The sequence below is a fragment of the Malurus melanocephalus genome, unplaced genomic scaffold (genome assembly GCF_030028575.1).
Source record: "Malurus melanocephalus ecotype Western Australia unplaced genomic scaffold, MMel_1.1 scaffold_196, whole genome shotgun sequence".
Lineage (NCBI taxonomy): Eukaryota > Metazoa > Chordata > Aves > Passeriformes > Maluridae > Malurus > Malurus melanocephalus.
The window spans coordinates 515,922-536,434 of NW_026623428.1; the positions used below are offsets into that span (position 1 = coordinate 515,922).

Here is a 20,513-nt window from a genome sequence, read left to right on the forward strand (position 1 = left end):
ATGACACTGCAGGCATCTTGGGGTTTTTTAGCTCAATGGCCATACTGTAATTTATTGAGTGCTAGATAACCAACCAGATTCCTACCTGGAAACTCAATAAACAGCACTGTCCTAACCACAAAACCAAAATAGCTGAGTTTATACTTTYAAGACTTCTGCACAACAAGCTGCCTTTTCACTAAGTGGCAAACCCTTGGGAAAACGCTACAGCCCTGATCTGGAATCTGGTAGAGCTGATTTCTGCCTGGACATAAAGACAGCTCAAATCTGGTGAATCAAACCCTCTCACATTTTTTTAGCACTGGGAATTCTTTGATGGTGTACAGGCATTTTGGTCATGTTCTTTACCATGATACAGCTCTTCCACCACAGTAATGCAAATAGTGCACAATTCTAAGAAAATCAGAAGAAAAGGGAAATTTAGTAAAATTCAAATGGCAAAAAAMCAGCTATCAAAATGGTATAGAACTTCTTGGCACATGCAAGCATGAGAACCCTTCATCTGCTGTCAATGACAGTTTGTAAAATAAAATCATAATAAATGTAAATGTACATGTCTTAGTAATGGAAGGAAATCAATATTTTCAAATGCAGAYGTAAAATCACGTGCACCAAACATATTGATGCTTGACTTACATTTGACTCATTTTTTTTCAATCTGCATGTGGGTACTGGTCTTTGTGCTAAGAAAAAGGGACAAAAAGGGATTTGGACATGTAAGACTTGGCACACTACATCATACTGCATTCCAGTTGCATGTTGAGATTTTTTTATGACATGTTAATTTTCTTTTAAAATGGAATTCTTTCTGCTAAATCTGTAAAGCTTTTGATTATTGACTCTCAGCACAGAGGTTTCACATCGTAAAGTTATTTAAACTATGTGCACACCCTACAGATTAATAAGCACCAAATTCTCCCATTGTTTCCAAATTTTTGTCCTGTTTTGGATATCATGCAAGCTGTCCTATACAATGAAATATTATCTCTGCCAGAAATTGCTAAAGTGAGAACAAGTGTTCAGGACTGACTTCAGCAGTTGCCTTGGAAATTGGCAATAAGGATCTAAAATTCTTTCTCTACCACACACCCAAAGCCTTGAGTCATTCCTGATTTCACAGGAGTAAATTTACACTGTGCACTCTGCATTAACAGATTCTTTCTGAACTCTCTTCTTTGTGTTCTACAGGAAAACAGACAAACAGAAATTAGGATGTATCTGCTTGTTTAGAAGGAGAACAGTAAGATGGATTTTTATGACTAAACTACATTTGGAGTGGAGTTGAAAGTCTGCCAGGCACCAACCCTTGAGTGTCTCTGTGGGGTGGAGAGACCAGCAGAGGAGGTGACTGCCAGACAAGACCCTGGCTCTTAGAAATGAAAAGAAATCGTGACAGTGATGATCCACCCACACTGAGGGAAAAAGGAATTGGCTTTACCTTCTGTACAACTTCCTATAAAACTCATTCAGTAATGCAAGTTAGTCTTTAACCTCATTATTTTATTTTAGATTCCATATCTAGCTGCACTGTACATATGCATTTCTAAATCCATTATATATGTCCGAATTTCCCACTATTAACGGACAATTCTTTAAAAAAAAACCCAAAACAAATTGAAAACCTAAATGCAGCCTGCCTATCGTATTGAATTCAGATATCTGACAAGAAGAAACCTCAGATAAGATGTTTTTTCCAGTATAGTTTCATTTGTGGAGAACAAAAGAACTATTTTTCAGTCTTTCCTGAGGGAGTAGAGTTTTTGTGAGAACTGACAAAAAGCCACCAAGAAACAAGAAAAGTTCTCACTGCTCATGTGATATTGGCAGCTCACAAAAGAACATAAAAGCATCTGAAACAAATCATATCAGTTACAATACTATTGGTTTAATAATTTATTATGGGTTTATTTCACTTAAAATGGGACCTGTTCTTCAGCTATTTTTTTCCATGCTCTGTTCTGCAGACGGTTCAAGGTAATTTAACTCACTGTGCCCATTATGACTATTTCTTACTGCTTCCATCACTTTATGCTTTATTGTAGTAATGTCATCAATATGAATTGCCTAACAATTGGAAAACCCTTTCAGAAGATTCTTCTGAAGATGATTCTTCTGGAAGATGATGTGTACACCACATCTCCATTCATACTAAATCCCAGGAATTTTATTTCATATTAAAACTTTTGTGTAGTGACTCATCCAGAGTAGCAGATAGTTTATATGTGTTAGTTATTCCCTTTAGCAAAGGGTAAAACAACTGGTTTTTATTCTGAAAGTCAGTTTTCTAAAGGGGCTTTCACATTCATAACCTGAAGTATTTATCAAAACAAAAGCTGCTTTGGCACTAGACAGAAAAAACAAAGGCAGCAGGAAAATCTCCTACGTGTTCTAAACCTCACCTCCCTGTCYTTTCCTGCTTTGAGGTTCCAGCTGTGTGCTGTCCATTTTACAAACCTGCAAAAATAAACTGCAAATGCAGGTAACTTGACTGTTTAGGGAATCTAATCAAATTAATTAAAACAAATTATGAGGAACGTTAAATTTTTAAATAAGAAAATAGAAGCAAAAGGCAGATTATCTGTTCTACTGATATTTCTTCAAATTAATAACTAGATACCTAAGGATGCAATAGTCATGATTTTAATTGGGAGAAAACAAATKGGATCTGGGGTAGGAATGTAGATTATGAACTATAGCAAAAACATGGTAAATAAATTGTACTAACAAGTGAGACTATCCAAAGATGAGGGGAAAAAAAAGCACGAGAAAAGGGAAATAAGAGTAAATGGAAATTAAAGGAACTCAAAAGAATGATGGAGGAGATCCACCAGAGAGCTACTTGAAGAAATTATGGTTACTTTTCTATTTCTCAGTCCTGCGTTGCTCTCCCCGTATCCTAATTCCACCCTGACACTCAGCACAGTTTACCCATTGGACACAACCCAAATAACCTGTTCTGCCATTCACCTTTTCACTCYATCTCAGAAGTTCACTCCTGCCAAAACAAACTACACCCTGCCCCAGTGCTAAACCAGCCCAGGTCTGCAGCTCCTTCCTGCTTCCCCTGCTGAAAACACACTCAGGARGGCAGGCCTTAATCACATGTGACAACCTCACTTTGAAGAAGGCTCTTTTGCTCAATCTGCAGTCCCAGAAAGTAAATTCCCAACTTCATAACCGATCTCTCCCTTCTCACTCCCATCTCACCAAGCCAAATCTTTCCTCCTCACTACTGGCAGTGGGAAGGAAAAAGCAAGAGGAAAAGGCAGCATATTATTTAGCCAAAACTGCTAAATTTTGATCCAAGCAAAACTGTATAGTTATTTGATGAAGTTTCAGTTCCTTTATAAKAATGGCAAAAYCAAMAAGAAATTATYRTTTTATAAGGCAGGGRGAATATTTTCTGCCACCTCATCATKCTTCATTTCAGCTCCTGGGGATAGCTGTGTCTTCCAGTTTTATTTCCATTCAAGGACCACTACCTTCTAGAAGCTGCAGTGCTGTCACAGGCATTGAAACATTACAAAAACAGTAATTTCACAGAATCCACACAATTCTTCAGAACATTAACTGCCACTGAATTTTAAAAGAACATCATCTACTTCCAGAAACTACATCTTTCTATCTTACTCATAGGGTGGCCTCTAGGGACTAAATTAGGAAAAAAAAAAAACCCAAAAAAAACCAAAAAACAACAAAGCCCCGTAACTGAGCAAAAAAAACCTCATAAACGGAGACAACAATTTTAAATATTAAAATGCAGATTTGATATCATATTGTAATATAAATTTAACACACCCTATATTAAAAAAAAAGCACCGGTTGTAACAAGACACTTGGACACTTTTGCAWGATCCCACTTCCTGTAAATAGATTAAAACTTTTTTTTCACCCCTCCATTTTAATCCAGTATTTCAAAGCAGCATCTGGGTGAAATATGCTTTAARTACAGTGATTTATTTACTGCCTGCGACAATACTTGGCAATAGGAATATGCAAGTGACAACCCCAGACAAAACTTGCAAAGACCCTGAGAAAAGCAGCCTCCTGTAAAAGACAATTAGTTGGCTGAGCAGGCGGGCAGGCAGCAACTCACACTGTGAATGACAAGTCTGAGTTTCAGCAGCAGCTCGCAGGAAACATTTACATTTGAAAAATCCCTCCTTTGACCTCTTTTTGCCCAGTTTGCTTGCTGGCAGGTAGGAGTACATGACAAATGAAGCTAATTGAAGCGGGCTGGATGCCAGAGTGCCTGTGAAAAAAGAGCACCTGATGGTGCAGGGGTGAGGGGTCAGTGACACYGAGCATTGGCAGGTGCAATAACAACCCCGGGCGTTCTGAGGAGGAAACACAAACAARAACCCAGCCCCGGGATATTGGGGGTGTTGGGGATGGAACCTCCCTGCTCTGGGAGCCAGGGTTCACTCAGCAGAGTGGAGATGCTTTGGCAAAGCTCTGTCGTGACATGACCGTCAGCAGTGGATCACAAAGGATCTGGAATCCTTAGCTAAAATCATAAAATTGGGGACTGAAGGAGAAACAATTTTTTCTACTATTTAAAAAGTCCCCAAATGCACAGAATGAATGGTTCTGCATCTCAGCACCTGTTTTTAGCTTGCCACAAAGCCTTTATCTGCCATCATTTAAAGACTACACTGCTGGAACTACCTGACCATCAATCCTGGAAATATCTGACAAGAGACTATCAGGTTCTTGAAAACTCTGCAAGCTCTGCCCACCATTSCTGGGAGAATATAGGAAAACAATATGTAAATAACATTTTAAACCAGTGTTATTCCGTTTTATTAAACTGCACTAATTTGTCAAACATCTCTCCTGCAGATTTGGAGGTTTTATATTCCAATTATTGCTTTTGGTCTAAGGAAAAGTGATTGGCTGATAAACAATATTTTTCTTATACTGAAACTTKCTAAAATTGCATAATACCAACAGCAAAGCACACGATTTGGACCAACCACAGTGCAGTCCTGTATCAAAGCCAATAACCAGTACAGCTTTTATAGATTTGGGAGCTTGATTTTCCAGAACATCATATCCACACTTGATTTCTGGAATGTTTGCATCTTTTTGGATTTTAGATTTATTTAGTCCATGTTATTTAAGAATCTGGCAATGAATCTCTGTTTCAAAAACTCAATCATGATATTAAAAGAATGCAGAGTTCTTGGGCAACAGGATAAACACTTTAATTACTGTTTGCAGCATCCTAGTAAAAACCACCTGTGTCATATGCCTACTTACATTTGATCCCACACAATAAAATCATGAAAAAAATAATACTTTGCTTAGTAATTAGCTTACTTGTCTCTGAATGATGGTATGTGGCAGATCCTGCTTGGTGAGACATGGTTTGGTTATCTTTCACATAAAAAAATTTGTGCTACAATTCATTCTKAAGAATTTTTTTCTTAAGCATACATTCCATCAGGCAACTTGAGGCTCCTTAATAAAAAGACACTCATTGAYGAGACTTTTCTATCATACTCAGAGTAGAATACAGCAAAGTTGTGTTATATTTAGATTTTGGTCACTGMATATTGATTTAAACAGCAAAGACAGTCAAAATCATGAAAGTGAGAACAGCATAGTTGACATTATCTCCTCAAAAAAGTCAATGGGACAGTGACAGAGTTTTACTGACATCAATGTGTTGAATTGTGAATTCTCCAGGATGGAGGAAGCATCACATGCTACATTCTTTCTCTTCAACAAACATGTATTTGYCACCTAATAAATAAAATATGATGAAACCATGAGAAAATAAGGATTTCTAAACCCAGTATTACAGTTCTAGAAAAAAAAAATTGGAACACCCACTGTCATTACTTCTGAAGTAAAAACACTCTGTGGCTTTCGGATCTTCCAGCTGGGCAGGTCTGTTTCTGAGCAGCTTTTATGTCCAAAACCATGGACCCCCACACCCTGCAGGGCTGTTTCACCATATTCCAAATTCATGGTGCAGTTGACTATTAATGAATTTTTCCCAAAACAGAAAGCATACACAAATGAAAAATATGTCACCATTTACATGCAGAAAGAGCTTTTTTTCCCTGAAAATAAAAATACCGTTCCATAAGGTGCTTAACAATTCTTAATTTAGAGAAGTTCATATCCTATGACAATTTAGTAGCACTTAAATGCATCAGATCATGTAAAACCACAAATCTGAATGCACAAAGACAGCACTGAAATGTTTCTAACATCACTTAGAGACTGAAGTTTGCTTTCTGGGTGCTAAGCAGACACTCAGCTCCGTCCCTCCACCCATGGAGGGGAGAATGTACTGATGTGTTAATCACCTGCTGGGTGGTGGTGGGAATCTCTCCTTTGATCAAAGGGACACAAACTGGTTTTATTTTACATCCTGTCTCTCTCGCTCTCAACYGGCCCATAGCTGGAGGGATTCATTTCAGGATTTTTCTTTATTCCAAGTATTCTGTTTCTTGCTGCATACCACCACTCAAGGCATCAGGGCTAAAACCAAACACTCTTTGTGGTACACCCATGTGACAGACTTCAAAATGGAAACAATATTTMAGTCAAACCTGTAAGATCAAGTTTGCCGAAACCCTGCGACGCATGAAGCTTTTGAACACTTCAACATCAGCTCAAAGTTTGACAGACAGGCTCAAGGAGAGAATCAGTACATTTAAACCTATCAATCCTCAAGAAAAAACAGAGCACATTGGGAAGRGTACAGTTGACAGCATTCATTCTGTCTCAGTGCTAACAGCAGTCAAATACAGCCAGGGAGCTCGTGTGTTTTCTCTGTAGTGTATCTTTTTTCTGTAACTGAGGCAAGGTTTTCTCACTCAGCTTGTCTTAAAGTACATTTTTGGAGCTACACTGCTTCCAAGAGGGGTATTTTCTTCTGATTCTTACACTGAAGGATCATTATTAAATAAAACTTTTTGAAGTTCCTTCAAGCAATGAGATTGTATCTGTGGGGGATCCACACCAACTTCAGTACTTTTCACAGTAAGACCTCTCTCTCCCACAAAACCAACAGAWAAGGTACTCTAAGACACTGCAATCTTTGAACAAGTTGTCTTCACCTCTTCTAATTAAAATYAGAAAATTTATTAAGTAAAAGGGATAACTGAAAAAAAAGGAATTAGCTCTGTGAGAATGAGCTTTTCTCACTTGCAGTCAGTTGCARGCTCTTTTGGTTGACAAGTTCAATTCTAAGAACTATTAAAACTAGCAGATAYTTTTGAGGATTGTTCATTTTCCTTAAAATGAATGGTCATTCTAGTTCTAAATATTCTTCCATCTATCAATTACACAGGGGACATAGATTATAGGTCTCAAGGTASAGAGATTTGCCACACTGCTACTGTAAAATAGCTTACTTCAATTATAAAACAGTTAACAATACAACAGTTCCTTTTAAAAATTTCTGCCGCTGACTTTAGAAATTAAGCAAATTTACAAAAGAAGAATAAGAACTCTTAGAAGATGGATTGTGTAATAGATGCATTAAAAGCTGAATGTGGTTTCGTAAAGAAATCTAGTGAAGAAAAGCCACTAACAAATTTCAAGCAGTTTTATAAGTTTTTCCAAAAAACTTTTTTCAAGATTTCTGAAAAAAAAAATTCATAAATATTTCACAAACAAGTGTTGCAAGATCTATATAAATTTCTCCATATTTTTTTCAGTCTCAGACTGCACAGTGTGGGTATGTTAAATAGGGTGGATAAGGAGTTATGTTTTGATTGAATCTAACCACAGATTTATATCACAGCTGCAACACAGAATAGRGCACATGAGAGAATTAGAAACTTACTTTAAAAACTTCTTCCAGCAGTATAACACTGAAGGCAAGAAACCTTAATCATTTTTTCACCCTGCAATTAATGCAGGTAGGAAATAATACTCAATTACTATAAAAAATAAAGGCAGTCTTAGAGCACTTTCAATACAAAAGGCTTGAACATGACTAAATTCACTCAGAATGCTGGGATCTGTTAACACCCACACAGGTATAAATTCCTATAGGGCTGCAGAACCAGCCTAAGTCAGACCTAAAGCCTCTTATTGCCATAATCAAAATCATCCTAAGAGAATTCCCAAATCATTAAAAACAGTGTTTCCATTTGACCCTCTCCATATTCTGAGAGCTAAAATCAATCCTCCTGAAAGGCTCACAAGCAGGGCAGGTCAGCAGATGTAAGACACGACACAAAGAACGTGACTGTGCTGCTTTGATGCCTCCAACAAACTCACATTTAGGTCTCAGCCACACTGGGGAACAGTAGCCATTTGTAAACTTCCAGCTTTGTTTTTTTAATTTCAWGGTTCTAGAACCACGAGTGACAAAATTAATCATATTATTAATATAATTGGCTCAGAAAAACCTGGTTGCRAGATCTATTAAGAAATCCTGACCAAAAAATAAATTAGAAGAATTTGTTTTCCAAAAACACAACACAGATTTACTATCCCAAATTATAGCTCCATGGAAAATTTATTACTGATCTCCATGCCTGCATCTGGTAGAAATATGTCTATCTGCAAAATGAACAAAGAGTTCCTGATTCTGATTATGTAAACAAGAAAACTGCACTGGACAAATTGAAATTGTTTTAATAACCTGATTACTTAAATTGGTGCTAGGGCCTTTGAAGATAAAGTGATTTCAGCGAGGGTCCTCTTGTTTAATTCTCCTCCAGACTCAGCTTTTCCTGTGGAAGGTGTTGGTGTCACTGGCTGCTGTCCCCAGCCATCAGCAGGGTGGCATCACTGTTCCTATCCCGGCTGCTCTGAAGGATGGGCACTCAGCACTGCCCCTGCTAACCTGGCTGGAACTTGAYAGGGATTGATTTCTTCTGCTGATGGCTCTGAGGGCAGCAATCTCAGCAGGAAAGAGAAGGGAGTGGATAAAGGTGGGTGGCAATGACATCCTGAGCTGGCACAGCGCTCTGCCCCGGCTCGGGCTGGGGACACTTTCCTCACCCACATTCAGATGTGCTGTGCAAGGATTCCCGCTTCTCATCCCTCTTCCCTACAACACTGAACTCTCCAAATCCTCCAGCAATGCTGTTCAAGAGAGTAGCTCGCTCATTTCAGTCAAAAAGATCTGGTTTAAAACCAAACTAGTGCATAAACTGTTTAGCCAGCTTGGTAGAACTTTGGTGGAACTCAGAGCCAAGCTGAAGAGCTCACGGTCTGGCCAGCCAGATGTGCTGAAAGATTCCAGCAGGGAACCAGTGAAAYCAGCACAGCTCTCCTGGAAAACAGACCTGGTCACATTTCCACTGCTTAACTGTCTATAAAGAAAAGATCAAAACAGAAACAAAATGAAACAGCAAAGCTCTGCCATGTGTGATATGCAGGGACATTACATCACAACTTGAAATGAGCAATTAGCACAAGAGATCTGTCAAACAAATAAGAATATTGGTGCCAAAACAGATGACTAATTAGTGGCACTGTACAGTGAAATGAGAAATATTAACAGGCATTTGTTAGCAATTTCTAATCCATTACATTAATATTTACTACTAGAGCACAAGTACACAAATAGCTTGTTATTGTCAAAACAGTGTTCCCAAGATGCTGAAYACTGAACTTAATTAAATCATACAAATACTTTGCTTAGATTTCAGTGTTTTTACTCTCTGTTACAGAATTATTTATAAATTATCATGCTTCAGCCACCGATTCAAGGCTCATACTCAAGACACATCCTGCCCAATGCCTTTACTCTGTCAGAAAAAGGAAAGGAGTATGCAAGGACACCTGCTGCAGCAGCCMAATGCTTTTGTGCATTCATTTCTTTGCACCTACACCTCCCTCAGCTCAGCCTGAGCTCCTGCCACCACTCCCCGAAGAATTATTGCCTTTATTGAAGGTGKGTGACCTGAAAASSTGCTTTAGAAAGCAGTGCCAAGAGCAGAAAGCACAAGAGACAGGGATGTGACTCCAAASTGGCTCCAGGCTTGTGCCTGGCAGCACTGGATATCTCTGGCAGCCGTCATCACCTGCCAGAGGTTTTCCTTGAGGAAATCAAGAGACAAAGGCAATGACAACTGGTATTTCATTGATGTTAAGTAGGTCAGCACAAGTAGGTTTTTTTACTTTTTTTCTTATTTCTAGTAGAATATTGAAAATTGGAGGATTTTAATTAGGTATATATTTTCTGTACTTTGATGAACATTTTCTTTYGTAGTTTTTTTATCAACTTCCCAGAAAAAATTATATAAATCTCATTTATTCGAAATTGGGTTTTTTTCATCTTTAGTATTCAATTGTAAAATCTTAACCTTCAAAAGTTTATGTCATATGACCTTTGTTAAGAAGATACTTCTGCTTCCAAACAAACCAAGACCTTCCAACCAGGCAGTCCCATATTCACACACCCTAATATTCACAAACAACTCTTTGAAACTRTTTTCAAGGCAAACCATAGCAATTTCACACATTTACATGATAATTTGTAGAAGTGAAATCCAACACAATGCAATTCATAACTGAATTCATATCTTTAGAGCAGATCTTTGCTACTTTTCTTCAAGATGTCAGCTCAGCTTCAGATTTTAAACAACAGCTAGATTATTTGATTACTCTGTGAAATCACTGATTAACTACTCCAGTTTACAGCAACTATAGGATTTCAAAACAAAGATGAAAGCTGTGAAAACACATACAGCCTTTTCTCACTTTCTACAGTGTTTAAAATTGCTCTGGTATGTTATTTATTTTTACTGCAGAAGATTATAAAAGAACACAGCTGATGAACATGGTAGGGCCTGTGATTGTTGCCTCCAGACTGACCACATCAAAGGTTTAAAGTTCAGTGAATCAGATACATTTTTGTATTTTCTGCACACCTTCTGCACCTGCAGTGAAAAAGCTGAGGCCAAAGTTCAGGCAGAATGGCCACACTCACACAGCTAAAATACAAATGACAGACAAAAAACTATTGAATTTGTAAAACACATTTCTACAGCTAGACTCAGTGAGGGTGATCTGGTGTCTCATAAACACCATGCTTAAGATGAAATAAATGCCAGCCAAAGAACATCTAGTTCCTACAAATAATATTGAGAATACACTTGTCTATGTGCACAGGTGTTTTTCCACTATGAATATGAACAACGAAAAGGAAGGAACTGCTCTGAGTGAAAACTGAACAGCACTGAAAGAAATAACAGGGCTTTCATTAAKTCTACTGAACCCAGAGTTCAACTTCCAGCCTTAGTTCTCAGGTGATTGACATATTTCCAGTATACAATCAATAAAAAATAACCAAATACAGCTAAACAAATGCCTATTTTTAATGAAAACTTTTGTCTTCAGCAGCAGACAATAGCTAAAAACACTAGAAGCAGTAAGGAAATCTTTAAGAAGAAAAGAAAGGTAACTTTTTAACTAATATAAAACATCCCAATAAAAATAAAAGCTATAAATGTCTTGCATTAAGAATAGAAGTATTTTAAYAGGAATAAAGAGTAGTCACAAATCTGTCCATAGTTTGCAAAACAAACATTGCTTGGGAGGTTCCTCCTTTTGTTCAGTAAAAACTAAGTTACAGTAAAACAGCAATGATGCCTAAAAATTCACAAATCAAAAATGCCCTTGGGCTCCAGTCAATGTAGCAACACCCATTTATCTAATTAAGCATAGAGCTGGTATTCACACCCACTATGAGAAAATTAAAATGAACACTGCAAACWGTCATGCTCCTTATTTTCCCATTGCCTTGCATGCTACTGATGCTCATTTCAAAGTTAACAATTTTTTCCAAAACAGGCTACACACAATACCCAAACAAAAAGAAAAATAAATTATTTACAAAAATCATAGCTTRAAATAATGAAAACAAAAAGCAGAACAACAGCCAATAATTAGTTTTTAAACATATCCTTATATAGCAACATGACAAATTTTGTTGTGCCTTATGCTGCTGCTGGCAAGAACAACTTGAAAGAGAGCTGTTCACCACATCTCAGCAAAGACAAATCTAGGCACCACATTTGTTTTGCAGCAGCCTTCTCCTCCTCCTCCTGAAGCATRTGCAACACATCCAATAGTTAGAAGTGAGCAATGAATATTTGCCTGAGCTATATTCTTTCATCCATGTTGTAGACAATTTCTGCTTTGAAGGATTTTTTTCCTGAAGGGCACTGATGCCTCCTGAAGAATGCCTCCACAGTATCTACTGAGGCCAGATTTGAAATTTACAGCTTTTATGGGCTGCTCCTAAATCCAAATTTAGCAGACTAGCTTTATGATTGTATTTTCAAAAGCACCAGGCATCAGCTGCTGCCAGGCACAGCTCCAGGCTCTCTGTGCCTCGTGTGAAGGCAGCCCTGCTCCGAGGATGAACAGACAATAAATCCAACCAAACACTCTTAAAACATCCGATCCACTTCACTTCTGAAACAGAGACCAAATACTGCACAAACAGGTTTTGTGCTGAGCTCTCTCTCACACACATGGGCTGCTTGTGGCAGAGCCAGAACAGTTTTTCCAGTGTCTGCTGCACTTCAGTGGTTGGAGCTGGAAAGGGAAAACAAGCATTGTGTTCTACCTGCTCTCCTCAGCTCCACTAAATGCATTTTGAGGGTCACACAGCTTCTGTTTCCCATGACAGATTGCTGCACAGGTTTAATTCTTAAAACCTATCATCACCTCATGATTTTAATTTTTTTTTTCTCTCTGTAAGGGTGAGGTTAGGGGAAGAGATCCTGTTTCTAACGAGACTCAAGCAATGCAGCCCCATTTGCTCCTCAATTGCTGGCCAGTGAGATTTCCCTGAGCACCTTGCCTGCTCCTCAATGAGTAACCAGCCCTCCACAACCTTACAACACCTTCTCATCCTGCCACTCTGCATCTCCACCAACATTTCATGTCACTCCTGTGTAGCACTTGAGCACTGAAGAGGTAAAGTTTAAAGGGATTTCACTTATTTTCAACTTACTCCTTTTTAAACATAATTAGAGGACCAGCCTGTGCTATCTTTACTGAGGCAGTCCCACCTCATGGCCTCTGGAAAAGCTTTGATTGCATAAATCAATCATAAAAATCAGTGTTGGAACAAAACAAGTTCAGAAGCTAAATGTTTTGGTACATCAGAGGCTTTTTGTTTCRTAGGAAAAAAATCCTCTTAAGGAAGGATCAACTCCAATTCAAAAGCATGTAATCCATTTTATACTGCAGTAATAAATGCTAAATCAATATTCCCTTAGTCTCATTAGTCAGCTTTCAAAATCATTGTACCCTTTGTGCACAAGTTTTCTTAAACCAAATCAAATATGGTTTTGAGACTCTAAAAGGGCATAAATATGCTTTGATTCACARACATATTCCATGTTGCAATGGAAATGCACTTGTAGTTTAAACAGTTTAAAATATGTAACTACAAATAATGACAAATATGCAAAGTAAAAAACTGTAAGGTAAAGATTTTTTTCCAGAAACCCACATTCTTGCACTTGAAATATTCTTAAAATTTAATTGTTTCTATTTTCCTCTCCAACATAAAATATATTCCTCATGTTCATTCTCATTGGGTCTCTTCATATTTACAATTAGCTGTTGATAGATGCCTGCAGTAACAAAACAAATACACTGAAGCTTTTCTAAATAAGACAGATACACACCCAATTTCATTTTATTAATGTTGTGTTTTAATATATGATCAGTTGACTGAGAGATTTTCTTCCTCAGCCATACTGCCTGTTATGAAAACCAGGAGAGAGTGGGAGAGGAAAAACAGTAAAATGCCAAAAGCAATATAATGTGGGGAAGCTTTAATAAGACATTAATCTTTACTTATGTGAGTATTTGCTCCTCTGAATGGGCCCAATGTAGTAAATAAAATTTAAAAAAATAAATAAAAWTTTTCCTGTAAGGAGCAGTGAGCAACATTTTCTAGGGGCGAACCACCAGAGCCTGATGTCAGCAATGTTGAGAGCACGGTGATCTTGAGCTACAAATCACCCACAGCCTCAAAGGCAAACAACAAACAAGTGGATGTGCATCAATCAACACCTGACACACGAGGACAAGACAGTATTTACTCATCATTTGAGAAACAAACAATTTAAGCTGTACTTTGTACTCTTGAATATCACAAGCAAATTATTGTATGGCTGTTATTCCATCATAATATTCCAGGCAATATTGTGCCACACAGAAATTATACTTTCCTTATTAAACATCTGCTTATTTGAAAATTTCACTAAAACATTTCAGCTTGAAAGGTAGACTCATATTTTTCCATGCATGTCATAAATTCTATTCCAGTAAATCTGCATGCTTATGCTTAATCTGTGGCACAAAGTATCAAACTTTCATACACATTTGCAAAGATATTACAGTGCTTGTACAGGGATTTTCAAGATGATATAGCAAATTAATACTACTTTAAAGAACTTTGTACCTATTGAAAAAAAAACATTGTTTAGACAGAAACAAAGAGATACAAATAGACTTCTTTTAAAGTGTTGTACMCACCTAAATYRTTAGCCACAGWAAGTTATGAAAATAACTAAATCACWMGACCATTAAACCATTAGACACAGGTTCTCATTTTTCACTGCATATGAGAAAATACCCTTAGAGCATTCACAAACASACTTGTCAAGAAACACACAACTCCATGGAGTGTAAATTAAAGCACAACAATTAGACTGCAACTTGAAAAAGATAGAAAAGAGAGTTTCTCACCCCTCAAAACAAAACTGGAACTTTGGTTTATAGGAACGGCTATGCCCATATACCCTCCTCATCATCCTGCGTGCCAGGCATTAGGAGATGCACAGGGAAGTGTTGGCATTGGAGTGAAAGAGAGAAATAATGAAAGGTTAGTTACTTTGGTGCATATAAAAATTTTCTTGGCTGTTAAAAACATGATTTTTTTTTTTTTAAATATAAGCCAGTGAACACAACTGAACAGGTTTGTGTTACATATACAAGAATCTGCATCTATAGCAACCAAAAAAAACAACAACAGTGACGTAAAAGCTTTTTCCCTCCCAGTTAAAACAGTGTGTAGGAAGATGATTATAAGATTAAATATTAAAAGATTATCTATATTTTAATTGCACGCAATTCAAACCAACATTGACAGCAAAGGAAAGATCAAAAGTTTAAGTAAGCAAAAAAATTAATCAAATTGTCTTACATTCTGTTAAAAGATCCAAAACTGCTGAATAACCAAAAAAATGTATCATTAGCAAAGTGMGCTYTTCCAACATGCTCTAATTAAATCTMTCTTTTCAACCAATTTTAAACATTGCACGTTTTTTGATACTATTAAATAGTTCTTCCCCTTTTTTCCAGTTTTGAACCATTAAGTTTATTGATTTAGAGTTTTATTGATAAATAGTATTATGAAAAATTCATTAAAATTTCTTGGATTTGTTTTTCGAAGTGATTAATTTATGGTAGATAATTTAAAGGAAGAAAGTSTTTCTTCACATTTATTATAAACTTGCTGTTAACAACAAAAATAAATCTTAATTTTAATAAAATAAAAACAAAATKAAAARCATGAATTCAACCAGGAGACTGAAATGTGCTTCCCCATATACATTAACTAAGATTACAATTTTACAATGACTCTATCTATACACAAACAGAATTGTGCATGTGCTCAGCTATTTCTACTTATAGTTCTACTGTGCCAAATGATGTGAAAAATCAGCTTCTAGAACAGTGTTTTTCATCCAACTCAGCATTTCACCRTCATATCATTTTAGATATCCTTAAAATTCAGCCATTAATGTCTTAGAAACATTGAAAAAAATTATATAATTTCAAAACCTTGAAAGTTAGCTGGTGCAACATATTGCTGGCACTTAATTAAAATCTAGAAACTAAATAAAATGAATGGYAATTAATTGTGATTGAAATGGACAAGAACTTTAGCCTGAAAATATACACTGCCAGTATCACTACTGTTCCTACCCCATTCTTGGAATAAAAAAGAGCTCCCAGATGTCAACTGTTATTAAAAACCAGATGTTCAGATAGATGTCTYGCATGTTGCTGAATTAAGTAAAGAAATCTGACAGTCCACTACAAACTCAGCTATCATTTAACACAGAAGAAATGTGGGTGAATTTTTTACAGTTAATTTGGAACACAGCTGAGGTATAAGGTCTGCACAAATACACCACAAAGGAAGGCACAGTAAGGCCAGAATATCCTTATTTATTTTGAAACAAAAGGACAGGTTCTGTAAAACTTCCAACAAGTTGGGTTTCCCTCACTTGTGTGAAAACACAAGTTACTCCCTCTGAATTCTACTCTTGGTCAGGCCCACTAACACTAATTGAACTGACTTTCAAGTTGACAAGAGTTCTGCCAGAGTAAAGGTTGAAGAAAGAATGAAGGATTTCTTTTCCACTGAGCAGTTTGATCCTATTTCACTAACAGAATGCATTAAGTTAATCTTTGGTGATATCCTTAAAAACAGCAAGAAATCAACAAAATGGACAAGTCAATAGTTGTCCAAATGACTCCTCCCCTAACTACACACAGCTGGTTTGCTGTTTAGAGTATTGCAATTCTTCAAACAGCAGACCTTCAGTTTTCCTTCAATTATTCGTGTGATCTCTTTTTTTGGCAGAATTCTAGAAGAGTTGAAAAATCAAATATTGTCAAATATTTGTAAAGAGTTTTATGGGAAATTAAAGACTATATCGTTTGACACTGATCCTGATATACAAAAAGCAATAAATTAAAAAGCTGGAGMTCAGTTAACGCCAATCAACATGGCTTTACTGAGTACCCGTCCTGTCAAAATAACTTTCTATCTTTTCCAATTACACAGAGACTCTTTTYGATAATGTAAGTGCTTCCAAATAAAACGCTGAGATTTCTGTAAGGCATTTGATTATGTGCCACATGACACCATGTCAGAAAAATTAGCTCTGCACAGAACGAATGTTTGCTGCAGAAAAAAGGGGACCCATAGACATCTTTCTCATCCCAAACTTGTCCCATATCCCCATGATCTGAAAGAAAGGCTTCCCTGAAAGTCTTCTTGGAAAAGTGAACAGATTTGGAATTATCTGAATTAAACTTATCAGACACACACACAAGTGCCTGAAATTATGAATCCACCATCACAACTGGAAAAACATCCAGAGCAGGCTGAGAAAGAAGGGAACTGTATCTGAAATCAATGACATCACAAAGATCTTTACAGGTCATGGTGGACAGGAACACGTGACACAATGTTGAATTCACCAAGACAAATTCAAGAAAGAAAACCCAAAATGTTTTCTGTGCCTCCACACAGTAGCATGGGACCATTAGGAGAGTTACACATCTGGTGCTCATGTCACACTCTTGTGAATATTTGAAAGACTGTAACCAGATCAGGAAACAGCTAGAAAATTATTGGAAAATAAACCTGGCAGTGAGAAACAAGAGACTCGACCTAACTGAWCCCTCAGAAAACATGAAATGATTTTCGGATCATTATTAACTAACACAGAGAAAATGAGACAGCTCCTTTCTGTAAGAAAAAAAAAATCTAGATACAGAAGCAGAGGATGAAGTTACACTGCAAATATGGGACATATTTTTCAGTAACTCATCATTTCTGGATGATTTGAAGGTTTCATATCAAGTCTTAGATACTTTCTAGAAGATATGRCTAATTATATTCAAACTAATTTTTAAAAATTATAGATTTGGTGAAAAAATTATTGAGTGGTCCAGATTATTGTCACAGTCCACTTCACCTTCAACAGCTACAATTAATAAATGTCTTCTTCTATCATTTTTTCCTCACATCTGTTTTAATGAGAATATGTGTGCCATATCTATCTTCTCCTGTACACAAAAGATTCATATTTTCCAATTTATTTGATTAGMAAGTTCATAAAATTAAGCACAATCATCAGTTTTGAAATAAAATTGAATAAAAAAAATAATTTAAAAAACCCAAACAAACAAAGCCATCAGTGGATTTTCAGCTTTTAATACTAAGAGCAATCTCAAAACCAGTCTCAACTGGTGTAAATCCTAACTTAGAGCTACAAATTTTTCTGCATGGGTAGGAACAAGTACCCAAAAGCACTGGATAAAAAGCATGTAAGAATCAGGATTGTAATTTTGATAGTTTCATGAATAGTGTATCAAGAAGCAAAGGTTTGGTGCCTTAATGCAAACAGATAATGGAGGGAATGCAGAATTCACTGAAGTTCTGAGACAAATGACATTCACTACTTATTTTTGCATTCTTGACACACTGGGAAGCAAAATAAAAGCTGCAGTTAGACCTTATCATTTATTAATACTGGAAAAGAGGGTTCCAGAAGTGTGCTTAGCTTTTCATATCAGTGTGTATCCTACAGAATCATTAATCTATGGCTCTTTCAAACAATAAACTATAATCAAGCAATTTTTCATTAAAGTTTGTGTACATTARCTGCTTTTTAAACTTGGATCTTTCATTGGTTTAGAGGATCAAGAATAGCAATTCAATGACAAAAACTGCAAAGCAAAATCKCAGTTACAGAGAACTGAAATGGGAAAAACCCCAAAATTCAAGAGATACCATTCAAATTGAGAAATCAGTATATACACTTTTTACAAAATCACTGTCAATTGAGAATGTTTAAAATATTGAATGCCTTCAATTTTTTAGGAACTTGGGGTGCCCAATCCAATTCCACTTCTGGATATGAACCACAGTGCAAGAAGTGGGAATGACCAGGAGAATTTGATTCAAATCTCGATTCTCGATCATAACTAAAACCCTCGTGTAGGTGCACTCAAAGAATGCAGAATTCTGCATTACTCTGTGGCCACCTCATAAAAATATGTGCATAAAATCTTATAAAACCCCCCTCACTTATGTGGCATGCAAGTATCTTTATAAAAACCATTCTTAAAAAAAAAGAAAAAAGTCCTAATCTCCTTTTAGCTAAAAGCTTTTGCAATGCAGGCAACATTAAAAACTTGAAGAGTTAAGCTTTTCTGGCTCTCTTCCCACAATAGGAGACCCTTCTTGACAAGGCTCATCACAGCTCTCTTTCATGTGCTGCATGCTAAGAATTAATGCCTTAACTTGGGTTAAATAAATCTAGCGATAACCTGCTCATCTCTGCAACCAGCTTTGTGATGACTGATTTACGCTGCTCTCCTTATTATCCATGGCCACTAATGGGTCATTAAATGTGTAACTGCTGGCTCTGAACTGGGAAACTGCGCTACTTACAGMAAATACTTATATTTACAAATATTCATTTCCCCTTGTTACAAAGAAATCTACCTGCTAAGCAATGATATTTCTTTCAAATCAAGAACTTAGCCTAGAATCAGAATCTTTCAGAGCTTAGAGAGACTTTTATCTGCTGCTCAGTTTGTAGGAGCAAACCTAGCTGAGGACTAATCACATGAACTCTCCAGGCACTTGACTACAGAAGAGTTTTGGGCATGAATTATGGGAAGAAATGAGCCTGTAGCTAAAAAGTGGWAAGACTAACAGTGGATTCATTTAAGTCCTTGGTGCATAGGGCTTTAAAAAGTCTTTATTTTATGTTTCATTTGTATATTCAAAAAGTTGAATAAATCTTAAAAATGGCTTCAGCAATATGTATTTATGTCAGAGGTCTATTTTCAGAGTTATCCATAACAGAAGGGGTGACAAGTGACCATGCATCACCCAGTTATGAAAATGGCCTTAAAGCCCATCTCGCCATTTGTTCTGTTTGTGTRTAGCTGGGTTAAAATCAATCACAAATACTGGCCATGGGGGAAAGCAAAAGGTTGCTGYTGACCATGTACTTACAGCACCCACACTAACATTAACATGAGTAAGATGTTGCAGCAGATCCTCACGCATTCTAAAGTTTTATCATTAGATGAAGCGGAAACTCAATGCTTCTTACAAGAAGTGGTCCGTGAAATCAGATTTGCAATGCAAAAATTTATGGTCCCCTTTGTAGTGAAAGCCTGTGACATGTTATCTCACTTAAGTAACCAGCGCCAGATATGCAACTTTTGTTATCAAGTTACTGTCTCCCAGAAATGCATTTTTGGCTCTCTCAGTTGGCCTAAAGACCTATTTYAGACTATGATGGTGGCAGATAATTTTTCTACTGAGAAATATAAGATAAATGTAAACCTCTATATAAGTGTTGTATATTATAACACACACATTCAGGGGAAGTGAGGGGGAGAGATTTCTATAGCTAAACACGATCTCAAAAAATTCTTCCATATGTGGAAAAGACTGGAAAGCTAACATATAAATATAGATATATATAAATATACACACTGCTCTGTGTGTATACATTTATATCACATTCATTAAACCTCAAAATATAAAATAAATTCATTTCTGTAAGCAAAGGAGATGTATAACTTTTCAATGYACAAAATCCATCTCCTGGAGTATCAAAGACAGCAAAACCTATTTCCTACTTCTTGTTTTTAATACTGCTCCAATTTAGCTGGTATTTTGGAAATTACAAATTTAATACCATTAAAAGATGTTTGAAAAGTAACYTGGCTACAATATA

The 20,513-nt window shown here is 36.6% G+C and overlaps 1 protein-coding gene across 1 annotated transcript in view; it reads right to left on the reverse strand.

The window, feature by feature from the left end:
• The window catches only part of ERC2 (ELKS/RAB6-interacting/CAST family member 2), a 369,196-nt gene that overhangs the window by 89,288 nt on the left and 259,395 nt on the right, over nucleotides 1–20,513 (reverse strand). The window contains exon 15 of the mRNA XM_057373393.1: nucleotides 14,698–14,763. Coding sequence (XP_057229376.1) covers nucleotides 14,737–14,763 — 27 coding nt within the window. The 3' untranslated portion in view covers nucleotides 14,698–14,736. The remainder of the gene's footprint in view (nucleotides 1–14,697; nucleotides 14,764–20,513) is intronic.